The sequence below is a fragment of the Perissodus microlepis genome, chromosome 23 (assembly GCF_051167445.1).
Source record: "Perissodus microlepis isolate ML-2025 ecotype Zambia chromosome 23, ASM5116744v1, whole genome shotgun sequence".
Taxonomy (NCBI): Eukaryota; Metazoa; Chordata; class Actinopteri; order Cichliformes; family Cichlidae; genus Perissodus; species Perissodus microlepis.
In genome coordinates, this window is record NC_140482.1 from 17,405,448 (window position 1) to 17,429,237 (window position 23,790).

Here is a 23,790-nt window from a genome sequence, read left to right on the forward strand (position 1 = left end):
TGGGGTCTAAAAGACACGTTGATGGTTTGGAGGAAGTAATTATTGAAGTTAACTCAGAAAGATCAATTGGAGAAAAAGAGTCTAACTTAACATCAATGGTACTAAGAGTAGCTGTAGATAATATTACATCTGTGGGATGATTACTGGTAATTTTTTCTCTAATGATAAAAATTTTACTTGTGAAGAAGTTCATGAAGTCATTACTAGTTAACGTTAAAGGGATGGTTGGCTCAACAGAGCTCTGACTCTTTGTCAGCCTGGCTACAGTGCTGAAGAGAAACCTGGGGTTGTTCTTATTTTCTTCAATCAGTGATGAATAGTAAGATGTTCTGGCTTTGCGGAGGGCTTTCTTATAAAGCAGCAAACTATTTCTCCAGGCTAAATGATGATCCTCTAAATTTGTGACACGCCATTTCCTCTCCAGATTACGAGTCATCTGCTTTAGGGTACGTGTTTGAGAATTATACCACGGAGTCAGGTACTTCTGATTTGAGACCTTAGTTTTCACAGGAGTTACAGTATCCAGAGTCGTACGTAGTGAGGAGGTGAAATTATTAACAAGATAATCAACCTCTGTTGGGGTAGCGTTCAGATAGCTGCTCTGCTCTGTGTTGGTACAGGGCATTGAAGATGATAACAGTGGATGGATTATATTCTTAAACTTAGTTACAGCGCTTTCAGAAAGACATCTACTTTGATAAAATCTACTCTCCACCGCTGTGTAATCAATTATTGTAAATGTAAATGTTATCAGGAAATGATCAGACAGGAGAGGGTTTTCAGGAAACACTGTTAAATGTTCAGTTTCTATGCCATATGTTAAAACAAGATCTAGAGTGTGATTAAAGTGGTGGGTGGGTTCTTTTACATTTTGAGAGAAGCCAATTGAGTCTAATAACAGACTAAATGCCATGTTGAGACTGTCATTTTTAGCATCTACATGGATGTTAAAATCACCCACAATAATTATTTTATTTGAGCTCAGAACTAAATTAGATATAAAGTCTGAGAAATCAGACAGAAACTCTGTGTAAGGCCCAGGTGGACGATAGATGATAACAAGTAAGACTGGTTTCTGAGTTTCACAGCTGGGGTGGACAATGTTAAGCATCAGGCTTTCAAATGAATTAAAAGTCTGTCTTGGTCTTTCATTAATTAATAGGCTGGTGTGAAAAATTGCTGCCACACCGCCCCCTCGGCCTGTGCTTCGAGGTTTCTGGTAGTTAGAATGACTCGGGGGTGTTGATTCATTTAAACTAACATAATCATCCTGCTGCAACCAGGTTTCTGTAAGGCAGAGTAAATCAATTTGTTGATCAATTATTAAGTCATGTACTAACAGAGACTTGGAGGAGAGAGACCTAATATTTAATAATCCACATTTCACTGTTTTACTCTTTGGTTCAGATGTGGATACTGTATTGTTCTTTCTTTTTGATTGTTTATGTTTAAGTTGTTTGTTGCTGGTTTTTAGTTTGTTTTTTGTCTTTTTGGAAGCTGACACAGTCTCTATGGAGATGGTTTTTTGGGGGGGTAGCAGGAGGAGAGAAGCTGCAGAGAGGCGTGTAAGACTGCAACTCTGCTTCCTGGTCCCAACTCTGGATAGTCATATTTTGGGGGGTTTAATAAATTTGTCCATATTTCTAGAAATGAGAGCTGCTCCATCCAAAGTGGGATGGATGCCGTCTCTCCTAACAAGACCAGGTTTCCTCCAGAAGGTTTGCCAATTATCTATGAAGCCCACATCGTTTCTGGGACACCACTCAGACAGCCAGCAATTTAAGGAGAACATGCGGCTAAACATGTCACTCCTGGTCTGATTGGGGAGGGGACCAGAGAAAACTACAGAGTCCGACATTGTTTTAGCAAAGTTGCACACCGATTCAATATTGATTTTAGTGACCTCCGATTGGCGTAACCGGGTGTCATTACTGCCGACGTGAATTATGATTTTACTGAATTTACGTTTACCCTTAGCCAGCAGTTTTAAATTTCCTTCAATGTCGCCTGCTCTGGCCCCTGGAAGACAATTGACTATGGTTGCCGGTGTCTCTAGCTTCACATGTCTGAGAACAGAATCACCAATTACCAGAGTTTGACCCCCGGCGGGTGTGTCACCGAGTGGGGAAAAACGGTTAGACACATGAACGGGTTGGTGGTGTACCTGGGGCTTCTGTTTAGGACTATGCTTCCTCCTCACCGTGACCCAGCCGCCCTCTTTCCCCAGCTGCTTGGGGTCTGCCGGGGAACAGCTAGCGGGGCCTACGCTATCTTCGGCTGCACCAGCTACAGGGGCCTGGCTAGCTACGGGTGAATGAAGGGTGCGAAGCCGAGTCTCCAATTCAGTAATCCTGGCCTCCAGAGCTGCAAATATGCTACATTTGTTACAGATATCATTACTGCTAAAGGAGGCCGAGGAGTAACTAAACATCTGACACAATGAGCAAGAAAGTGCAGGAGGGACAGGTGAAGTAGCCATGGTGCTAACGAGTCGGCTACGAGCTAAGCTAAGCTAGCGAAACAGTACAGAGACAGTGAGTGAATACTTTGGCTATAAATTAGGTAGTGAGTACACAGAAAGTGTGCTTCGGATGAAGCACGTGAAGATTACACTATGAAAGAAGAATGTATTTAAAAGTTGTTAATTAAATTGCTAAGCAAATAAGCTACTCAGAAACACCACTGTGTTTGAGCAGGAACAGGAAGTGATACTCTACCGCAGAGCGAGCGAACACCAAGTGACAGCTTTGAGCCCCGACATTGTGGAGAAGGTCAGAAAATGGGTAGAAATATTGTGTGTCTTTGACACCCGAGGCTGCTTTTTTCACTTTATCTCCTTCCAACACCTTTTACAGACTTAGCAGCAGTAGTCACAGAAACCAGGAAAAGGATCCTTTGTGTGTTTAATATGAGCTCTTTGTGAAAAGTTCACATGAGCTGTGAAAACCGTCACACAAAACTTCACATTATTCTGCAGTTTAGGTTTTACCACCCACAAGAGCAGAAGAGGTTCACCAGGGGAGCCAATGAATATGAGGCTATGAAGATTTTATGGAAAAGGTTAGACAAACACACTGAATGTGTCTTCTGATTAGACGGCATATGTTGATGTGAGAAATGGATAATTAGCAGCTAACAAATTAGAAAGATTCCCCCTGCAATATTCAGGACGACTGCAGCCTAAACTTGGGTGTTGCTGGAGAGCGAACGTTCATTGTGTAGCTCGTCTCAGGCTGTTGAAAAGTCTGCGACCAGAAAATATAATCAACTTGCTTCACTCTTCTCAGCGTTGGCATGCAGGCAGCAGTGCTGCTGAAGCATCAAATCTACCGCCTGCAGTTCCTCCACAGAAATGTCAAATTAGACGTGCTAAATAGAGCACATCAGTTATTGCCTTCCATTGTGTTTAGGCCCTGATGCCTTTCCACTTTACTCTCATTTAGCCCATTAAAAGTAGCAGAGTGATAGATGTGAGCAGGGAAATGCCAGACCTGCAAAAGTGGCAACTTGTGAAACCCAAAACTGCCCCGGTGTGTCTGTGTGCGCATTTTAATTTTGTCACTTCTTCAGCAAACATCGTGAGACTGATCAGATGTTGAGACAACAGCCTGCAGCAAAGTTGCTCCAAAATGAAAGATGAGACTTCTGTAGCTCCTATCGGCATCAACAAAGAAACAGACTCCCTGATATCAAATCCAGAGAGTCTGCAGATCTGCTGTAATGTACATTTGTAATAAGCAAAAGTGCTGCGCTGTGAGATCTTGTACTTGTTTGGGTTGAGACTGAAGCTGCAGAAGTTCTGGAAATAGTGCTATTTTCGCATTTACATTGTACTGAAACTCCCATATACATTTCACAAAATGTCATGCTTTACTTAACATCATACAAATAAATAGAAACATGGGCTTCTAAATATTAAAGCTCCAATCAGTGTTAAGTAGCAGAGCACAGTAGCATCTCCGCTAACCCAACTGTGGTTCGAGAGAAGTCGTGTCTTTCGTTCAAAAAACGTTCAAAAATGTTTATAAAATCAAAAAACTGAAGAAAGTTTTCAATAACAAGTCAAAAATAACTGTATCAATTCTGACTTTATGTATTGCTATATAGCCAGATTTTAGCAGTTTGCTGGTCTGGAGCATTCAGGTGTGTGTTAACACAATGTTACAGTCTTCTCGGGAGTGGATGTCCCAGCAATTTAACCTTAACCTCCTAGGACCCAAACTCTTCCACGTCATGCATTTTTAATTTCTCGTTGATATTTGGGCATATTGGGACCCGATGAATGTAAAAACAAAGAATTACCTGATTTTTTTTTTTTACCTGATTTTTTTTTCTAAGAAAAATGAGAGCCACATATGAGGATATATGTTTAAAATTTCGATAGAAGAGTAGCAGTATAATGTCCTTGTAAGTGGATATCAGGCCCTTGTAGAGCAAAATTTATTATTTTAGAATAAATAACCCAAAATGTGATGTCCACATATGTGGACGCCAGGTCCTAGGAGGTTAAGGTCAGAAGGTCAAAAAACCCAAGAGCCTAAGGTAAAGATAATGACAGCTCAATTAGAAAAAGACTGAACAAGTATGACTTGTTTAGAAGGTTTGCCAGAAGAAAGTCTCTTCACTCTAAACAGAACACGCAATAGTTACATCTGAACAAACCACAAGACTTGTGCCTTTATACAGATGAGACCACAGTGCAGGTACTATGCTATAATGCATAAAACCAAACACAGCACATCAGCACAAACGCGTCATACCAACAGTAGCACAGTGGTGGAGGCATGATGATTTGGGCTTGTTTTGCAGTCACAGGACATGGACAAACTTTCAGTCACTGAGTCGACTATAAACTCCTCTGTACACCAAAGCATTCAAAAGACAGATGTGAGGACATCTGTTGAATAGATAAGGCTTAGCTGAAATTAAATAATGCATCAGGAATATGATACCAAGCACAGCAGCAAATCTCCAACAGAATGACTGAAAAAGAAAAGAATCAAGGTTTTGCAGTGGTCCAGTCAACAGCCAGACCTCTAGCTGATTGAAATGCTGAGGTGGGACCTTAAGAGAGCTGTGCATGAACCCCAATGAAATGAAGCAATGATCCTAAGAAGAGTGGGCCAGAATTCCTCTACAGTGATGTGAGAGATGACAGTCCTACAGAAAATGCTTAAAGTTATTACTGCTAAAGATGCTTCTACAAGCTACTGAATCGTGGGGTGTACCTGTCTGAATCTTTTCATCATTATCTGCGTCGCCTGTAAAAGGTGTAGGTTAACTCTTTCAAACTACACAGCTCAGTGAAAACACTGTAAAATATTCAAACTCCTCCTGGTGTAAGCTATGGGCTACTATATCAATACCAGAATGTTTTATTCTCTACCAAAATATCCAGCATCAGTGGAGCTCTAGGCTTGATGAATTCACACATACATATGAAAGCTGCAAAGCTCTTGTGAAAATAAAATATTCAAACCTCAAACTCTTCACAGTGTGAACCTGTGATGCTGGACTCTCAGTGGTTTTAGCACGGTCAAGCAGGTCAGTAAACAGTGAGTCAGTTTCATCCTGTTACTGAACGCAAAACAAGCATATCTATCACTGTTTAGAAATATACAGAGATTCTCTTAATTTCAGCTTTTCTGCTGGTGTAACAACCCCCATCGGAGAGTTTACTTCAAGAGGAAATGGCATCTAAAAAAGGATTCCAGCTCCGGCAAACTCTTATATATGTTCCCCTGCTTTAATCATCTTTATGCAGCCTAGTTTCACGGTATGTTTTTTCCCCTCGTCATCCCCCACCCCGCCCAGCGTGAGAACTGCCGCCTTAGCCGACAGTAGCAGACTGTGCGGGGCAGCTCCCAGGTGTAAACGCAGGGTCCCACTGAATGAGCCTGCAGCATGGCGTGATGAAAAAGAACATGCTCAGCAAATGTCATCTCAGGATATATAGAGGAGGAGAAAAAAAAAGCCCAATAAAATAACAACAACTGGGCCACATCAGCGCTCTGCACACTCGGGTTGGTTTCAGAGCCAAAAGACCACTCTTTGACGTCAAAGTAAATTTACAGCGCAGATCATCTGGGCGTGCATGATTGACGGCAGCCGCCACCGTGACCGTTTTCCCTGCTTCACGTGACCTGCAGGGTTTAACCAGCTCCGTCAATCCAGTTATGTCAACGTCCACCGCCTCCCTGCTCCGATGTTTCAGATGATCCCAATGATATTCGAGCCACAGTGCTGTTTGCTGTTTGTGTTAGATATCTGCCTGGATTTGAATGCATGCTTGCTGTCATGCTTTAGAAAAGGGAGAGCTCACGATGGCTCGCTGCGGCAGCCTGCCTTGTTGACTCGGGATCACGGACGCCTGAGGTTAGCAGTCTGCAGCAAAGTCAGTGTGGCGGAAGAGGACGCTGATTTCTCTTGATGTCTCACAGAAATCACAGAGGAACATTCACGCTGGGTTACTGTTTCAGATCTCATCAGTCGGGGCTGTTCTTTGCATTTCCAGGAGTTATTTACTCTCTTATTGAACCTCAGCTGCCTGCACCTGTCTCATCTGCTTAGTGACTTGTCAGAGCCCTCGCAGAACGACTCACACAACTTGTTGCTTTCGATCAAAGGTGCCTGTTTGGGCGCACAGAAAGACTGAAAATGTTTAAACCCATATACGAGTTGTATGTGTGGGTGGAGAGGGAGCGAGAGACATGGAAAAACAAAAGTGGATGCATAGCATTCTGGTTTATTGAGGCTACTGTGGGTGTAGCAGCTGGTATCTCTGCTTCTCCTCTGATGATTTCTCTCTGTGCCTCGAGAAAGAAACAGAAGTCTCATAATGAAAATTTACTGCCACATCTGACATGTCTCATTACGTCACTGACCAAATGATGGCCAGACGTTTGTGAGAGCAAGAATAAGTCTTCTCTGAGCGGTCAAATGAGCCTGAAAATCTTCAAGCTGCCTTTTTTAACAAACTCTTTAAGATGGCGAGTTTCAGCAAAAATCAGCAGCGTGTCACAGCTGCACAACTAGGCCGAACATTTCACGGGTATCACAGATGCAGTCCAGATAAACTGAACTGCCGGGCTATGATTAGACATGGCGAGAAGGAGTGAAACACAGAGGTCTGCGGTTGGTGTCACTCCAGAAAAGAGAGAAAAACACTTAGTGATGCCTCCCAATAAGCCGTGGCGAATCGTCCAGTGGCCCCCAGCTGGTACGAGACATTGCCTGGCACGGCTTTGCATCGGCCTGGCAGGGCCAGGCGTGCTTCCAGACATCACGAGGTGACGGGCGCACGGCACCGATGCAGCTCTGTTTGCCCCTCGAGATGTGCCGTGACGTGGCGAGGCTGAGATAAGGAGGGCTGTGTGCTGCTGCCCTGTCTCTGTGCTGCTCCAGAGTGATGTAAGGAGATGCAGGAGCAGAGGAGGACAGTCAGCACTGATGCTCTGAATACATGCTGCATATTTTAAGAGTACTTATTAGGTTTTCTTATCTTTTGTCAAATATGTGTTGCAGTGTTGGATGTTAAGAGATAAAAATATTAGCAGTAACTATAACTCTGTTGTCAAATGTAGATCGAAATTGAATTATGTTTTCTCAGAGCAAAAATCTGCAAAATAATTAAGCATATGTCTATAAAAATTGTAAGAAGGAAAGTAAAACACACATCATACTGCACGTGAAGTTATAGTTAGAAGTTTACATCCACTCATCCTGGGCATGAATGTCACAGTAATTTGGGGCTTTTAATCATTTCTCTGAACTTTTCGTTTTCCACCGTGGAATGGTTTTACTGCTTACATCTTTACTGACTTTAAAAATGTTTTAAAAAGAATTGGGTGCACAAGTTTAAATGTGTTTTGGATTTTCTCTAATCCAATCCATATATACACACATCACCACTACCTGTTGAAGTCAGCACTTTAGAAGACCAGAAGTTTAATGTTAGCTTTATGCATAAAGCAGTCTATGGATCATTATCCTGTTGGAACATCCAGCTGTGTCCAAGTGTCAACTATCTAGCTGTTAATAATAAGGTTGAAGAATTTGGAGGTACCACTGGCAGCAAAACAGCTCCAGATCATGATGCTGCCACCACCATGCTTGACAGCTGGTACAGTCTTCTTAGGTTTAAAAGCCTCAAACATACGTCTTGTCATTGTGGCCCAACAGCTCAATCTTTATCTCATTTGACCATAAAACTGCAGCCGCAAACTTTAGTTGAGCTCCAAGGTGTCGATTTTAGAGAGGAAGCTTCTTTCTTAGTCGACACCCTGGCAATTGAAAACTCACTTCATGGTTAAAAGACAGTTTTTCATTTCTACTGCTGCCCCATGTTTGTTCATAGGGGGTCATCTGATTTGGGGGGGATTTCTTTGTATTGCTGTAGTGTCTTTACCTTACAGTATAAAGCAACAGTTATTGTGATTTGGTGGTATATAAATAAAATTCTGCTGACTTAATCTTCACTGTGGACGGTGACACTGGTGTTCCAGAAGTTTCCAGTTCAGACTTGAGCTCTGGTGGTTCCTGGGAACAACTGATCTATCTTCCTGTCATGTGTGGGTGACGGTTTGGGCTTTCTTCCAGACCTCGGACAGTTCTCCTTCTTAGATCTTCACTGTTCCTTGAACTTTCTCATTTTTCTGAGTCTTGGTCAATCTAATGAGTGCTGTCAAACAAATGCTTTTTGTGCTGCAAGCTGCAGTCAATCATCATTACTAAAGAGGAGTTAATTGGCCTTGTCAAGTTAAAAAGCTTCAGCATCACTTATTAAAAGATTTAAGTGCGAATATGTTTGTGTGGATTAAAGAAAATGCAACATAAATTCAAACTTGTGCACCCAATTCTTGTTTTTTAAAGATATACAATCATTCTACCTGGGATTACTTGGAAAGATTACTTCAAAGAAATCTGTAAATCTGAAAACTCTAATGACCTTCCAGGGAGGGAAAAGGGCATTTGATGATCTTTAGGACAGCGGTGATGACTCTCTATGCATTTTTCTTTCTGTACAGCTGTAAAACTGCATACAAACACACAGCATTCAATATACACTCTGTGGAGTAATATTAGAAAGATGCTATCAGTTTTTGGGTGAGGTGGTTCTCCCTGACTATCATCAGAAAGCAAAGTCTGTTAGGTCCACACTGCAGAACAGGAAAACCAAGACTCTCCATACATGCCCCACTCATGAAAAGTGTCAGAATATCTGTTTTCTTTCTCCTGCAATCAATAATCATCTCCTTGATCTTGATTGTACGGATCATGTTGCTATTTGCTATAATGGAATTTAGATTTGCTCTTGTACTGATATAATGGTTCAGCAGAAATACATATTTTGTATGAAATATGGACACATTTATAGTGAAATATCAACTAGTTATCAAATAAAAATAGATGAGCATGCTGTACATATTAGAGATGGACCGATCCGATATTACGTATCGGTATCGGTCCGATACTGACCCAAATTACTGGATCGGATATCGGTGAGAAATAAAAAATGTAATCGATCCATTAAATATCAAAAAAAGCACCTCACAAAACTTGCTACACGGCGTAACTCGGCTCATAACCGTAGCACGTCGGAGCCGTGTGGTCACGTGATAGAGCGGCTGTGTGTATTTGTAGCTTCGCTACCAAACCAGCATTTCATCTCCGAGAAAGTTATCCCAGAGAGAAGTAAAGCAAGTGTGTAAGTTCATCTCTGAATGTTTGTAAAGCATTTTAGCGTTAAGCTTAACAACCGATATATGGAGCGACTGCCTCTTCTCTCTCCCTCCCTCTCCTGCTGCTACTTCAATCGTGAAACTGCTTAATGATCAGCTGATCGGCTTTTCTGTCGTGAGTCCGTCTCTCTTCTTTGTTTTTGGCCCACTTCTCACCAGAAAGAGGAAACCAGCGGCTGAAAAACAGCAGCACTATTAAGCTTGATAAGCTGTTGTTAGAATTTATTTAATATTACTTTCTAGACCAGGATCTTTTTCTATGCAGCTGACGGCTGGTAACTGTGCAGGGGCGGATCTAGCAAAGTTTAGCCAGGGGGGCCGATAGGGCATGAACAGGGAAAAGGGGGCACAAAGACATACTTTTCTTTCTTATTCTCATTCAAAATGTCTAGCTTTTAATAAATAATTATCTGAATCTTACACCCAAAGTTTTAATCTGATGTAAAATATATAGTAGTCCATTACTGTATATAGTAACTGTTAAGTCTAATATACCCTAGTAAGCTATACTACTTTTTCCTTTGGGAAGATACCATCTGTGCAGTCTGCAATTCTGTTGAAGAAAGATGTTGAATCTATTTAATTATTCTTGAAAAATAATTTATTTCTGTGCATTTTTTCCCCCTGCATCAAATTAAATTTGATTACATCGGTTAAGCATCATGAGGTGGAGGGTGGGGGGTGGCTCCCTATTTTTTTTTTGCTGGGAGTTTGCAACGCTATTAGTTAGGTTGCTTAATATTTCTGCTAAGTACTCTTTAAAATACCAGAATAGGGAGGATGGAGTAGGTTTAAGTTTATTAGATTGATTGGTTTTGCTGAACTATGAAATATTTTGGGCGCAGTGTATTTTTTACATACAGGTATAACAGAATAGCTTTAGTGTTGTTATTTATTTAAACTTGAGTATAAACTTATATAAAATGCAGCAAGATATTAAAAAAACGTTTTATTGATTAAAAAAATACACTATATCGGATTCATATCGGTATCAGCAGATATCCAAATTTATGATATCGGTATCGGACATAAAAAAGTGGTATCGTGCCATCTCTAGTACATATTACACCCTATAAAACACAGACACAGCTACCATGACATCACCCATGACTGTTATAGCAGAGATGGTCATCCAGTTCTGAACTTCCAATCTTATGGAATTTCATCAACACTAAGGAAACATATTTATTGTTTTTCTATCAGCAGCGAGCCAGTTACGCATGATAGAGCCAAAATCCCAGAGCTGTCAGAGTTCACGGCTCCGATGACTTCCCATTACAGATATCACCCTTCAACTTTCCCAGTTGAACACATGCGAGGTGTCATCTATCCAACTATGTGGCAACCTGCTTACTTTTCAATAAATGTAACTTTGAACTTTGGATAAAGAAAGGCTCAGATTTCAGATTTGATTCTGTCATAATGTTTTTAAGGGGATTTTGGACATCTATTTTTATTTCTTCATAAATCAGAAAATACTGTCAACAGCCAGAACAGTAACAGGTCCCAATTGTGTATATATTACATCCTAATTGTGTGTGTGTGTGTGTGTGTATACACACTTACTACATCGGCAGTAAGTGAGACTTATTCCCGGTGGGTGTTGAGCTACACCTAGGCTGCCCTTTGTCACTGATTAAGAATCAGTGAATTAAGAATTTCGGCATTTTTATGTGGTTCCTTTGGCTTCATCAGGCGGTGGCCTGTAGCTCACACTGAGGTGTTCTTCAGCTGAGTATGAAGTGGCAAGAATGAAAATCAGCACCTCCAAGTCCAAGCCCATGTTTCTCAGCTTGAAAAGGGTGGAGCGTGCACTCTGGGTCAATGACAAATTCCTGCCCAAATAGTCAGTTGGGAGACTGACAGATAGATTGGGGCATCTGCAGTGATGTTGACGCTGTACCTGTGTTTTTTGTTCTGAAGAGAGAGCTGAGTGTAAAAACGAAGCTGTCAACTTACTTGTCAGTCTACGCCTCTGCACTCACCTATGGTCATAAGCTCTGTGTAGTGACTGAAAAAATGAGATCGCAGACACAAGTGGAAATAAGGTTCCTCCAAGCAGTGGCTAGATTCACCCTTAAATAGGCTGAGAAGTTCAGTCATTCAGCAGGGACTCGGAGCTGAGCTGTTACTCCTCCACATTGAAAGGAGCCAGTCAAGGTGACTTGGGCATCTGACTAGGAAGCCTCTTGGGTGCCTCCTAGACTAGGTATTATAGTCAAGTCCTACAGGAAGAATGTCCCAGGGCAGAGACAGGACATGCTGGAGAGATTAAATCTGTCAACTGGTGTGGGAATGCCTACATGTCCTTCCAGCTGAGCTGGAGGAGGTGGACGTGGAGAGGGAGGTCTGGGCATCTCTGTTTAGACTGCTGCCCCCTTGACCAGTAGAAGAAAACGGATGACTGGGCCTGGAAAAGAGCAAAATTAACAGAGTCGATCCATTTTAAACATGGCAAGAGTTTAAAGAGTGAGATAGATAGATAGATAGATAGATAGATAGATAGATAGATAGATAGATAGATAGATACTGGTGGCAGTATTTTGCATTTCAGTTGACCTTTATCATATTTCCCTCTCCTGTTCCTATATACAGGAGAGAGAACTATATAGATACTGTTTAAAGGATATTATGAGTGTATGATTAAATCCTCCATTATGTGATGTAATAAGCAGCTTATGAGCCCAATATTTACTGAGCTAAGCTGTCCTGCTGAAATCTTTGTTGCTGCCAGTATCATGTCAGTCCTCATGTACCATTTACAGTTTGCTGGGTGTGTGCTGGTGCCTTAAAGAGACAGGAGGTAAAAAAGACTTGCTTCAGTCAGGGGCAGAACCCATAGACGTACAGCGTGCTGTAGAGCTGGAAATGAGCACAGCAGGTCCCCTTAAGGCACCGTGTCTGAATGACACAAGTCTATTATATTTGAGCTTCTCTTTTGCTGTTGTCATTACCTTCCTCTTAATCTGAAACGTGTTACTTTTCTTTATAAACCTCTGTAGGTTTTTCTCGACTTTTGCAAATCACTAATTTGCATTTACTTTTGTTTGATTGTATTGCATTGTTTTACCGTTATTGTGTGAGCTTTGTAGGATATTTTTAGTTTCTCACCCGCTTTTATTTTTTATTTTTCATTCAAATTTCCTGCATGACTCACCTTGGAGCACCATCATACCAACTTGTGATAAACCTCTTGTACTGACATGACAGTTCTTTAAAAACAAATGTATTGAAATAAGCTCTGCGTGGCTGGATTTAAACCAAAAGACCATTTTTCATGTTTGCATGATTTATCATTATTATTAACATTTTGTAATAGTTTGTAGCAGCAAGCTCTGAGCTGCATTAGCCCCACAAGCCTACAAACATCTACTCAATTAGCTTGGAAGGGAATACAGCAGAAAAACCAACACTTATTACTGCTGCAGAATTAGCCATGTAGCCGATTTCCTTGTGGGAATTACTGAATTTTTATGTTCCCCAAGCGAAACACTCCCCTGTCTAAAATCGCCTGGAATGTTTTTTAAGTTGTCTGAATTAATGCCTTTTAACAGATTTCATTTCTGTGAGTTTACTTAGATTACAGAAGCAAGCATGCTAACTCTGAAATCCAGCCAGCTTTGTTTCTGCAGTCAGCTGTGATAAACACACAGACTTTTTCAGTCCACAGCAGACGAGACCGAAGAAAAGAACCAGCATGAGGAGACCATTAGCTAAATCACTGTACACCATCTGACTAAAGAGACTGTTAAGGCTCCGTGCATCACATGGTCATCGCTGACCCAAATACAAAAAAGCTTTTATTAAGAGATGTAAACAGATGGAGAGCTGCCAGTGTGGATTTAAGGGTCTTTTGTTTTTTTGTTGTTTTTTTATGAGGGATTATGATTTGAAGGACTTTCACCATACTGTACTGGTAGGATGGGTAGATACAGTAATGTCCAAAACTCTTGAGCCATCCCTCATTTCTCCTAAGTTGCTAGAAAAATGTGAAATGGGTGCAGTGATTTATTGAACCATGTGGATTCAGAGTTTCTAACCAGGTTGAAAGTCAGTATTTGGTACGACCACCTTTATTCTTCAACAGCCTGAATTACACTTCACTTTAACAATAACTAAAGTAACTAAACCCTCTAACTCTTCAGGAGCTGCACAATGCTGTCACATAATACAAGTAAAAAAGTGTTTTCTACCTTGGTGTTGTATCTTTGGTTGAGCATTTTAACCAGCTGTTTAAAGCCTTGATTTCCACCATGTAATCAAATGAGTGTTTTCTATCCACTGTTTGCTCTTCCTGTCATATGGAGGACAGCTAATGAGTGCTCCAGCAATGGTCGGTGGAGTCATTTGTTAGATTTTGGATCAACAATTGTTTTGGAGTCAAGTGGTAAAACACATTTGTTGTTTCCACCTTTAGCAAGAATAGTTTTCTTGCATATGTTGTAAAGCATTGTGTTTTGTTGGAGATTGTTAAAGTAGTTCTTATTTTAGGTACTACACAGGTGGGCAGATTGATCCAAACATTGATGGGATCGATACCAGTGCTGATATTGGTATCATATACCAATATCAGCATATCGATCATAGGGTCGATATTTTGGGTCGATGTTTGTTTCTGTCCTCTAAGTTCAGTATGTAGCCCACTTAATTGTGTTAAGTATATACACTACAGGTCAAAAGTTTGGACACACCTTCTCATTTATTGGATTTTCTTTATTTTCATGACTATTTACATTGTAGATTCTCACTGAAGGCATCAAAACTATGAATGAACACATATGGAAATACGTAGTAAACAAAGTTTCGATGCCTTCAGTGAGAATCTACAACGTAAATAGTCATGAAAATAAAGAAAAACCAATAAATGAGAAGGTGTGTCCATACTTTTGACTGGTAGTGTATATATATGCTTTTAGAAATGAAAAATATACCTCAAACTTGCACTATGAAAAATGTCAGAACTGTTTTCTGTTTTATTTTTATTTTATTTTAATTTTAGTCTACTCTATAGCACATTTAAACAAAGTGACCCAAAGTGCTTTAGGGACAAGCACATTTTCCTTCCAGGTCTCCAAAAAGTCCAGTTTCTAAATAAACGAAAGCTGAAAGGAAATTAAAGCTGATGATTAAATCATGACACACTGTTCTATTGGTACAGACAATACTGACCCTGTATTTACTTGGTATCGGATTGATGCCAACTTTGTACTATTGCACAGCACAAGTCATCAGACACACCCCCTCAAACATGTCTGGGCTTGTGTCATTGCTGTGGATGGAATTTAAATGCAAGGCTCTGTCTATATCATCAATTTCATACTATTTCATATTATGCTCTTATTGTATGACATGGTCTGTGGTCTAATATGTGATATCAACATATATTAGACCACATAGGTCTGTCGTAGTTCAGTATCACCCAAGGTCTATATGAACTATCATCTGTCATCCATTATTCTTTGTTGATCCACTTAGGCTACGTTCACACTGCAGGCGAAAGCGCATCAAATCCGATTTTTTTGACCCTATGCGACCCATATCCGATCATGGTATGACAGTGTGAACAGCACAAATCCGATATTTTCAAATCCGACCTGGGTCACTTTCGTATGTGGTACTGAATCCGATACATATCTGATGTTTTAGAAAGCGACTGCTGTTTGAACAGTCATGTTGCATTAAATCCGTCTTTTACGTCACTGACACAAGACAGACGGCAATTATCAGCGCCCGAGAAGACATCGTGAACACTTCCTGGCCACCCCTTCTAGATGTCAGTGAAACTGTTGGGAAGACAACGTTGGAGAAACGTGAACATTTTATTTGTACTGTATAATCTGCAGATTCTGACAGAAATCTGCAACTATCCTTTGAAGCACCGCTCCTCTAAAACAGCAATAAGGATCATTATTAGGTTATCTACAGTATTATGTAGATAACAAAATAACTTAAAGCAAAAATTGGGAAACGTCAAGTCCGAAGTCTTTCTATTAGGGGCCATCAGTCAAACAATACTGTTTGCTCTGGGTCTATACAGAGCACGTTGTGTGTGACGTCTTGTTTTACGCATGCGGGCCGCTTTGAGCGTTCACACTAGAGCGCGTTTGCTGTCGGATTTTATTTGTAGTGTGAACAAGCAGACAAAAAAATCGGATTTGATCAAAAAATCGGAATTGAGCATTAAGACCTGCAGTGTGAACGTAGCCTTAGAAAAAAAACATGCCACTGTAACGAAACTTGTTAAAACTTCAATAAAATTTGATTTATCCAGAAGATAATGAGTACTTTTACTTTACTTACAGGCATGCTGAGGTCCTTTTACCTGAGTAAAGCATTTGAATGAGATACAGTGAGGTTTTTTTTACCCAAACCACAGGTGTCATAATGACCTGCAGCTATCAGCTCTTTTGGTGCCTCTGAAAATTTATTGGATTAGTGAAGTGCTGAATCACAGGGGCAGCACGGTGGCACGGTTGTTAGCACTGTTGCCGCAATTGAGTTCAATTCCAACCTCAGGCCGGGGTCTTTCTGTGTGGAGTTTGCATGTTCTCCCCATGTTTGCGTGGGTTCCCTCCGGGTACTCCGGCTTCCTCCCACCGTCCAAAGACATGCAGCTTGTGGGGATAGGTTAACTGGATAATCCAAAGTTGCCACTAGGTGTGAATGTGCGAGTGAATGTGAGTGCGAATGGTTGTCTGTCTCTGTGTGTTAGCCCTGCGACAGACTGGCGACCTGTCCAGGGTGTACCCCACCTTTCGCCCTATGACAGCTGGGATAGGTTCCAGCGCCCCCCGCGACCCTGAAAAAGGATAAGCGGAAGCGAATGGATGGATGGATGGATGAATCACAGTGACGTTTCCCTGTGAAGGTCTGTTTTTCCAGCAGGCCAGTTTTATATTTAGACATTATTTGCAGACAGCTAATTCTCCAGTGGACCTCCGTGATGACACCAGCTGTGGTTCCTGGATGATTTATGGAGCAACTGGGAAGCTTCTGTATTATTTTACAGAATACAAATGAGCTAGTGCCAACAATACCTGCTATTCAGTCAAAGTCCACAAACATCTGCTCCAATTTCATAAACTTGAGCAAGGTATTGGAACCCAACCATCTATTGGGGATGGCAGTGAACAGGGTATATTTAAATGCTTTGGTGTTTCAGTAGTCAAAATTCTCCAAAACACGATCTGCTGACAAAATCTTGTGGACATTTTGAACTCAACATCAGTTTTCTGTGTTTAATTTCATTTTGCAATCATGCAAATCCCTAATTTTAGTTAAAAGAGTTATTTTACTGCTCCATAGTCACAAACTGGATGGGTTATTGGGGGAAACTAGAGGACATGTGGCCGCATGTGAGCCCCATTAACCTACAATACACATGATTATTCATCCCCTGTTTAGCAGGTGGTGCAGCCTGAGGAGCGAGGCTGGAAAATCCAGTTTTCATATTTTAATGATGTTTAACTATCTAGACTGTTTTGATGAGATTTGCCTAGTTTGGTAGATATTAGCTGTAGAAATGTCTGTCTTCTGTGAAATATAATTGAATTAAATGACACTCATTTTGTGAAGCTCAAAGCAGTAAAAGAAAAAACATAAGTTGCTTTCTGTGCTTCCTTCTAAGGTATTTTATACACATTACACTTTACTAAATACTTTCAATTGTTGTAGTTTTGTAACAGTGACTGTCATTCGTACTTTTGTTGTACATCATAACGAATATTAAAGGTGCAAAACACCGAAATTCGTTATGCAACAGCATGTTTAACCATTAGGTTTACAGTGCAGATTTCTTCTTTTTCTTCTTCTCGCTCCTTTTAGGAGTCTGCACAGCAAATCATCTGCCTCCATCTCCCCCTGTCCCTACCATCCTCCTCTGTCACACCAACCCTCTGCATGTCTTCTTCACATCCATCACTCTCCTCTTTTCCTCCTGCCTGGCAGCTCTGTCTTCAACATCCTTTATCCAATATATCCACTATCCCTCCTCTGCACACATGCAAAGTATCTCAGCCTTGTCCCTCTAACTTTGTCTCCAGACTGCTCGACCTCAGCTCGACCTCTGATTAAGTCATTTCTAATCCTGTCAGTTCTGGTCACTTCCACTGTCTACAAACCATAAAACATACCAGCTCTCACTAGCATCTTGTAAACTTTCCCTTTCACGTTTGTTTCTTTACATCTCTCACAAATCACCCCTGTTCTTGATAATCCCAGTGTTTGATTTGGCAAAGATTTTAGGAGCACATTAGGACACTAGGAGTAGACTGGCTCGGGACCCCCACCTCCAGCAACCACTCTCCAACCTGTTGGGAAATACACAGTTTTCCTTTGCAAACAGTGTTTGCCACAATCAAAAAAACAGTTTCTGCCAAGAATGTTGACTTTAAATCACTTAATTAACTTTCCATGAAACGGTATAAAATGTTAAATGTAATGAAATCTGGTCAAATGAAATCCACCTGATGGGTTTGCATCCAGTTTATGCCAAGCATAAGTATTTGAATGAATTAACCTTTAAATTTTTACATATTTCAGTTGCAGTTTACTCAAAATTATTGCTTTACGTTTACTGGGAGTGAAAATCTATTTTTTTTTTGTAGAGGCGGGGAGTTGACAACTTGTCTCCAGGCCTCCACGACTTTGGCTTAAAATACGACACGAATGTTTGCTCAGACTCGGGTGAACTGATTTAAATTTGGCAATCAAACACTCTCAATTGCGCGCACCTGTGAAATTCTTTCAAAATCCTTTACAATATTATGTATATTATGTCAGTGAGGACTTTGCAAAATGCTTGCAGGCTAATTTTTAAAGTTTAAATGCCACAAAGTTTGTTTCCAGCTACTAAATTGTGAATAATTTCTGGTTTTCTTCATCTTCTTTGAAAGTAAACTGCATTTACAGCTCAATAGATTTCACACACTATTCTCTTTATCACAACAATAAGTGGAATGAACAATAAGAAAGGTCAGCCACCACCTTGAGCAATTCACTCTAAGGGCTTAAACCCCCCAGATTTACAGATATAGTGCTGTGTCACTGTATCTATTAGTAATGTGGAATTAAAGGCTGTGCCCAGAATACTCATGATAAAAGAAAAAGGAAACATCTGGTTTCACCCTCTGTGGTGAATTTTTACCATGAAATCTACATTTTATCATTCTGTGCTTAAACCTCTGTGCTTTGTACCAAAAGTTTCAAAAATGTGTGTAATTACATTATCTGAACCAAATGCTGTTAAAAGGTGCCGGACACACTCTTAGTGTTTAAAATCTTGAATCCCCCCTTTAACAGCCTCTCAGCGAGCTCACAGACGGTGAGAAATCAGTCAAGCCACGCAGGCTGAATACAAAATGGGTTTTACACTTAATTCTAACTGGCACCAAATAGGTCTTAAAGAAGAGGCTTAAATCACCGCGTCATGGTGGATGTTGGGTTATAATCACTGCTGTTAATGTCTTGCCCCAGGAGCTCCAGTTCGAGCGGCTGACTCGGGAGCTGGAGGAGGAGCGGCAGATCGTGGCTAGCCAGCTGGAGAGGTGCATGCTGGGAGCCGAGTCACCAGAAGGAGACAGTAGCAGGTAGATTTGACTAAAGTGATCACATCAAGTATTTGGAAGATTTTTGCAATTAAAAACACACAGTATCTCATGACAAAAATACACATGACCACCTCTTATCGTTTGAGTTTTCCTTTCGACATTGGCTGCTTTTTCACCCTATTCAGCCCTTACTTGTATCTGACCATTTTCATTCAAATTATTTTAGTATTTGTGTGCCAAGAAAATTATTACCAAAGACACATTAACTGACAAACGTGGTACATCTATGTGCAGTGTATCCTTGAGTTTTTCCTTGGATGTTACTCAAGGACATGCAAGGACATATTTTTTTGTTGGACCCTAGTTTCTTCAGTGTAAGCATGTATAAATGGGTAAGAAGAAGAAGGATGTTAGCATTAATATATACAGTGCAGTACTGTGAAAAAGTCCTGAGCCACCCTCATTTCTCGATCTTTTGTTAGAAAAGAAACACTTCTTTTGCCCTCCACTTGTCCAGTTCCCTAAAGGACAAACTGCAGAGCACGCTGAGATATGCAAGTTTTCAGGTAATAGCTTTTTGTGAATCACCTATTTTTGCATCTATTGGTTTCTATTTTATTTCTCTCAACTTTGTTATCTTTGGCATTCTTCATAGATTCAAATAAAGAGAACATAACAAATGATGTGATTTTGTGCAATATACAAACAAAAAAAAGGCTCAGGTATTAGGACTGGACTGAAAATGAGTGTAAAAGCAGCCAATGTCCAAAGAAACAGTGTGAAAGAACTTCAGTAAGTCTAGAATTATTGCTCAACTTTAATTTAGCATACTTACAAGGAACTATGGCCCCTTGAAAGTATTTTTTTTTTTTCATTTAATTTTTGTATCTGTAGCAAAACAGCCCTAATAATGCACCTATATTTGTTGTTGTTGTTGTTATATGGATTACAGCTGGCTGTAAATCACACCCAGCTCCAGAAAGCTCCATCAAACCACATAATGGTGAAATCTGTCTTCATGAGGAGTGATGCTCAGCCAGCTGACAGTCACTTTGTGGTGTCACAGCCAGCATACATCACTCTGAGCACAAACAGAAACCTTGAAATCCACAAAACTGCTGAAATATTAAAGAAAACTTGACACTTTATGCATGACGTCTGTAATTTTGACCCTTAAAAGATGCTTCAAGTTGTAACATTGGTCCACAAATCATAAGACAATAAGCATTACAATATCTAGTGACCTAAACAGAGCTTTGACTTTGGTCATATTCTTAGAGGTAGTTGTATTTTTATGGGGGGTTTTCAGTGTTCATTTCAGTATAAATGATTTGTTTCCAACTGCAGGTGTTTCCTCAGACTTCAGTCAGTCTGTGTAAAAAGTGACTTTTTACACTTTGAACTCACACAGCGTTACTTTCTTCATTGTTCTTGTGTATTGGATGCTTTTTTTCACGAGATAGTTCCCTATCCAGTTTATCTTCTTATATCTTCCCTACCGTCTTCCTTCTTCTTCCTGGTCTGGTCGGACGTAGACTATTTGACAGTGACTCTAATTTGATTTACCTCTCTCTCTCTGCTCTCTCGCCTCCTCCATTTCCTCATCTGCTCTGCTGCCGAAGCTCATCCGAGAAGTCGTTTGCATGGAGATCCGCAGGTATGACTTCTTTTGTTTAACCTTTAACATTATGTAATAACTAAAAGATACAAAATGGTAATATAAAGTGTTGGCATGAAGGCTACATGAAGGCAAAAAGCTTCAGTGATGCTCAGTGGAGTTTTATTCCATGCCTGCGGTACTTTCTTTTAAATGGTAAATGCTGTAGCTTCAGATAGGATGAAGTGTATATGATTAGGCCGCTGAAAGAACTTTGTTTTTTAACATGAGAAAGCTATAATAGCCTCCAAAAGGCTGAAAATTGCCAGAATGCAGCACCAGCCGGTCAAGCGAAGCAAAGCAATGTTTCTGCCAGTACATATACTATATGTATAAAAGCTTTGAATTGGATCCATTTACTATTCTGTCACAGATCCCTTTCCTCAGATTTCCATCCCATTCTTCACTGTCATCTTTCCCCTGAAATAAAAGACGTGGTATAAAAAGAACTGATGCAGAGATGATGCTGTTGATTTGCCACACCTGTGTTTCTCAATGCGTGTGAATCTATGTGTGTGAAGTACGTGCATTAATGCTACAGTCTTTGCATGTTTTTAATCGTACAACAGGCGGAGAGTCTCAGGGCGGAGCAACAGAGGGGTCTGGATGTCCTGGTCGTCACCTGGAAGCAGAGGAGGGACTCTTCCTGCCGGAGCCGGACCGAGCATCCCTACATGGCAGTGAGGGTCTGTTAAATATACTCAGCACACGGTTTAAACGATGCTTTAGGAAGGGACTAAAGTTCATGATGTTGAGTGCAGATTCTGGAAAACACCAGCATTTTTAGTTTAGTCTGCAGCCATGCAGCAAAATAAGTACACCCTCTTGTAATCTTACATACTGGGACAAAGCAAAATCTTCTGGTCCTAAAATGATTTATATTAACAACATCATCCCTTGATTCAATAGCTTATCGAACCGCCTTAAGCAGCAGTAACTTGAATATATCTCTCATATTCTTGTGGAGGAATTTTTGTCCAAATTCGGTCATCGCAACACCTTCGTTCTTTTCTCTTTCAATCATTCTGTTGTAGATTTGCTGATATGCTTGGGGTCATTGTGCTGTTGCATGACCCAGTTTAAGCCGAGCTTTAGCTGTTGGACAGATGGCCTCTAGAATACTTTGGTATACAAAGGAGTTCATGGTCTGCTCTGTCACTGCGGGATACGCTTTCCTGTGGCTGCAAAACAACGGGATTTCATCCAGCATGCAATATCATCTGAAAAGGATCTGATGGGTACCATCTTTATTTTTGGATGTTGATGAGCCCAAACACACTGCCAATGCAGTAACACAAAATGCAACACTATCAGTCATGGATTGGCCTCCCAGAGCCTGGACCTCAACATTATTGAAGCAGTGTGGGATAATATGGACAGAGAACAAAACATCCAAAGAAGAGCTTTGAATGTCCTTCAAGAAGCCTGGAGAACTATTCCTGAAGACTACTTGAAGAAATGACAAGAAATGAGGGGTGGCTCAAGGCTTTTTTACAGTACTAAGTTTTAAGAAATGTCTCTACCATACAAGCATGTAGCATCCTTCCGCTTCACAGTCAGATCCACCCCTCTCTCATCAAGTCTAAACACCAGATGCTGAGGGAGCCAAAGCTCAGCCCGAGGCTTCACAGCAGCATTTTACCAACCAGTGAATATAAGTCCACAATTCTGAACCCACACTGGACAATCTGGTCACATTTAAGAGATGCCAAAGGCTCCACACTGTTTCAGATGAGTCTAAAATACCCAGAACCTGATATCCGCCTCCGCTCTGCTGTCTGAGTTTTATTTTTTATAGTCTGCCATGTTTGGCGGAAATGTTTCCCACGTATTCACTCGTGGGAGCTTTGCATTACAGCCACAGCCTGCCTAATGTTCAAGGTTCAAGGTTCAAGGTTCTTTATTTGTCACATGCATAGTTATACAAGTATAACACACAGTGAAATGTAGCCTGACACGCTCCTCGACATGTGCAAAAATTGGGGGGGGGGGGGGTAGAGGAAGAACATTTTCTATATATATATATATATATATATAGTATATACATTGGGTGAATGTGCAGTAGTAGCAGCAAGCAGGTGAATTCTGTACATTAATATGAATAGACATCTGACTATTTTACAGAATAGACAATATAAACATATTTGAAATTAAAGGAATTTGGAATGTACATTGTGCCTTGGTTTAGAGTGTCTGGAAGAGAGTCCTGTCTCAGTCAATTATAGATGATGTGAGAGGGCGGGTGTGTGTGTGTGTGTGTGTGTGCGCCTAATGTCCAACAGCGGTTGGACATTAGGCATCTTCACTGGAGTGTTTGACACTTTGGTCCATCAAGCTACCTCAGAAGCTTGTGTTAAACCACAAAAAAGTTGGACGGCCAGCAAAGCGAAGCAGTGGGTGCAGCTGTGAATTCTTATATGTGCAGAACACTTGCTGGTTTTATTCATGTTTTTAAAGCATGACGCAGAAAAAGACTCGGCCTCCTTCTCCGTCCACATTTATTATCGGTACCATTAGTAAATATGTAACATCTGAGTAGCGATTTGTAATGTTTAAAACAAACTTGCCTTTGGTCTTATTTATATTGCATACAGCTGGAGTGCACTGGAAGTGTAAAAATATCACCCACGCTTCCTCCTCCTGGTGCTACAGGAGAAAGTAGGCCAGCAGATTGTTCCAGGAACGGCTTAATGCAGATGTCCGTGTGTATGTATTTATACGCATAATATCTTTTTAACAAGTTGAAAGCCGAGTGAGATAATATGCAAATCAGTAAACCGCAGTGACTGATGTCGGGGTGGCTGTGGTTTGATCACACCACGTTCTGCTTTAATGTGTCACAAGA

The 23,790-nt window shown here is 40.7% G+C and overlaps 1 protein-coding gene across 4 annotated transcripts in view; it reads left to right on the forward strand.

Moving 5' to 3' along the window:
- The window catches only part of LOC146361189 (plakophilin-4-like), a 90,836-nt gene that overhangs the window by 11,689 nt on the left and 55,357 nt on the right, over positions 1–23,790 (forward strand). For 3 of the 4 annotated variants that reach the window (XM_084921035.1, XM_084921034.1, XM_084921036.1), the window contains exons 3-5: positions 19,215–19,327; positions 20,911–20,945; positions 21,515–21,631. In XM_084921035.1, coding sequence (XP_084777161.1) covers positions 19,215–19,327; positions 20,911–20,945; positions 21,515–21,631 — 265 coding nt within the window. The remainder of the gene's footprint in view (positions 1–19,214; positions 19,328–20,910; positions 20,946–21,514; positions 21,632–23,790) is intronic. The other variant, XM_084921037.1, reaches the window with a different exon arrangement.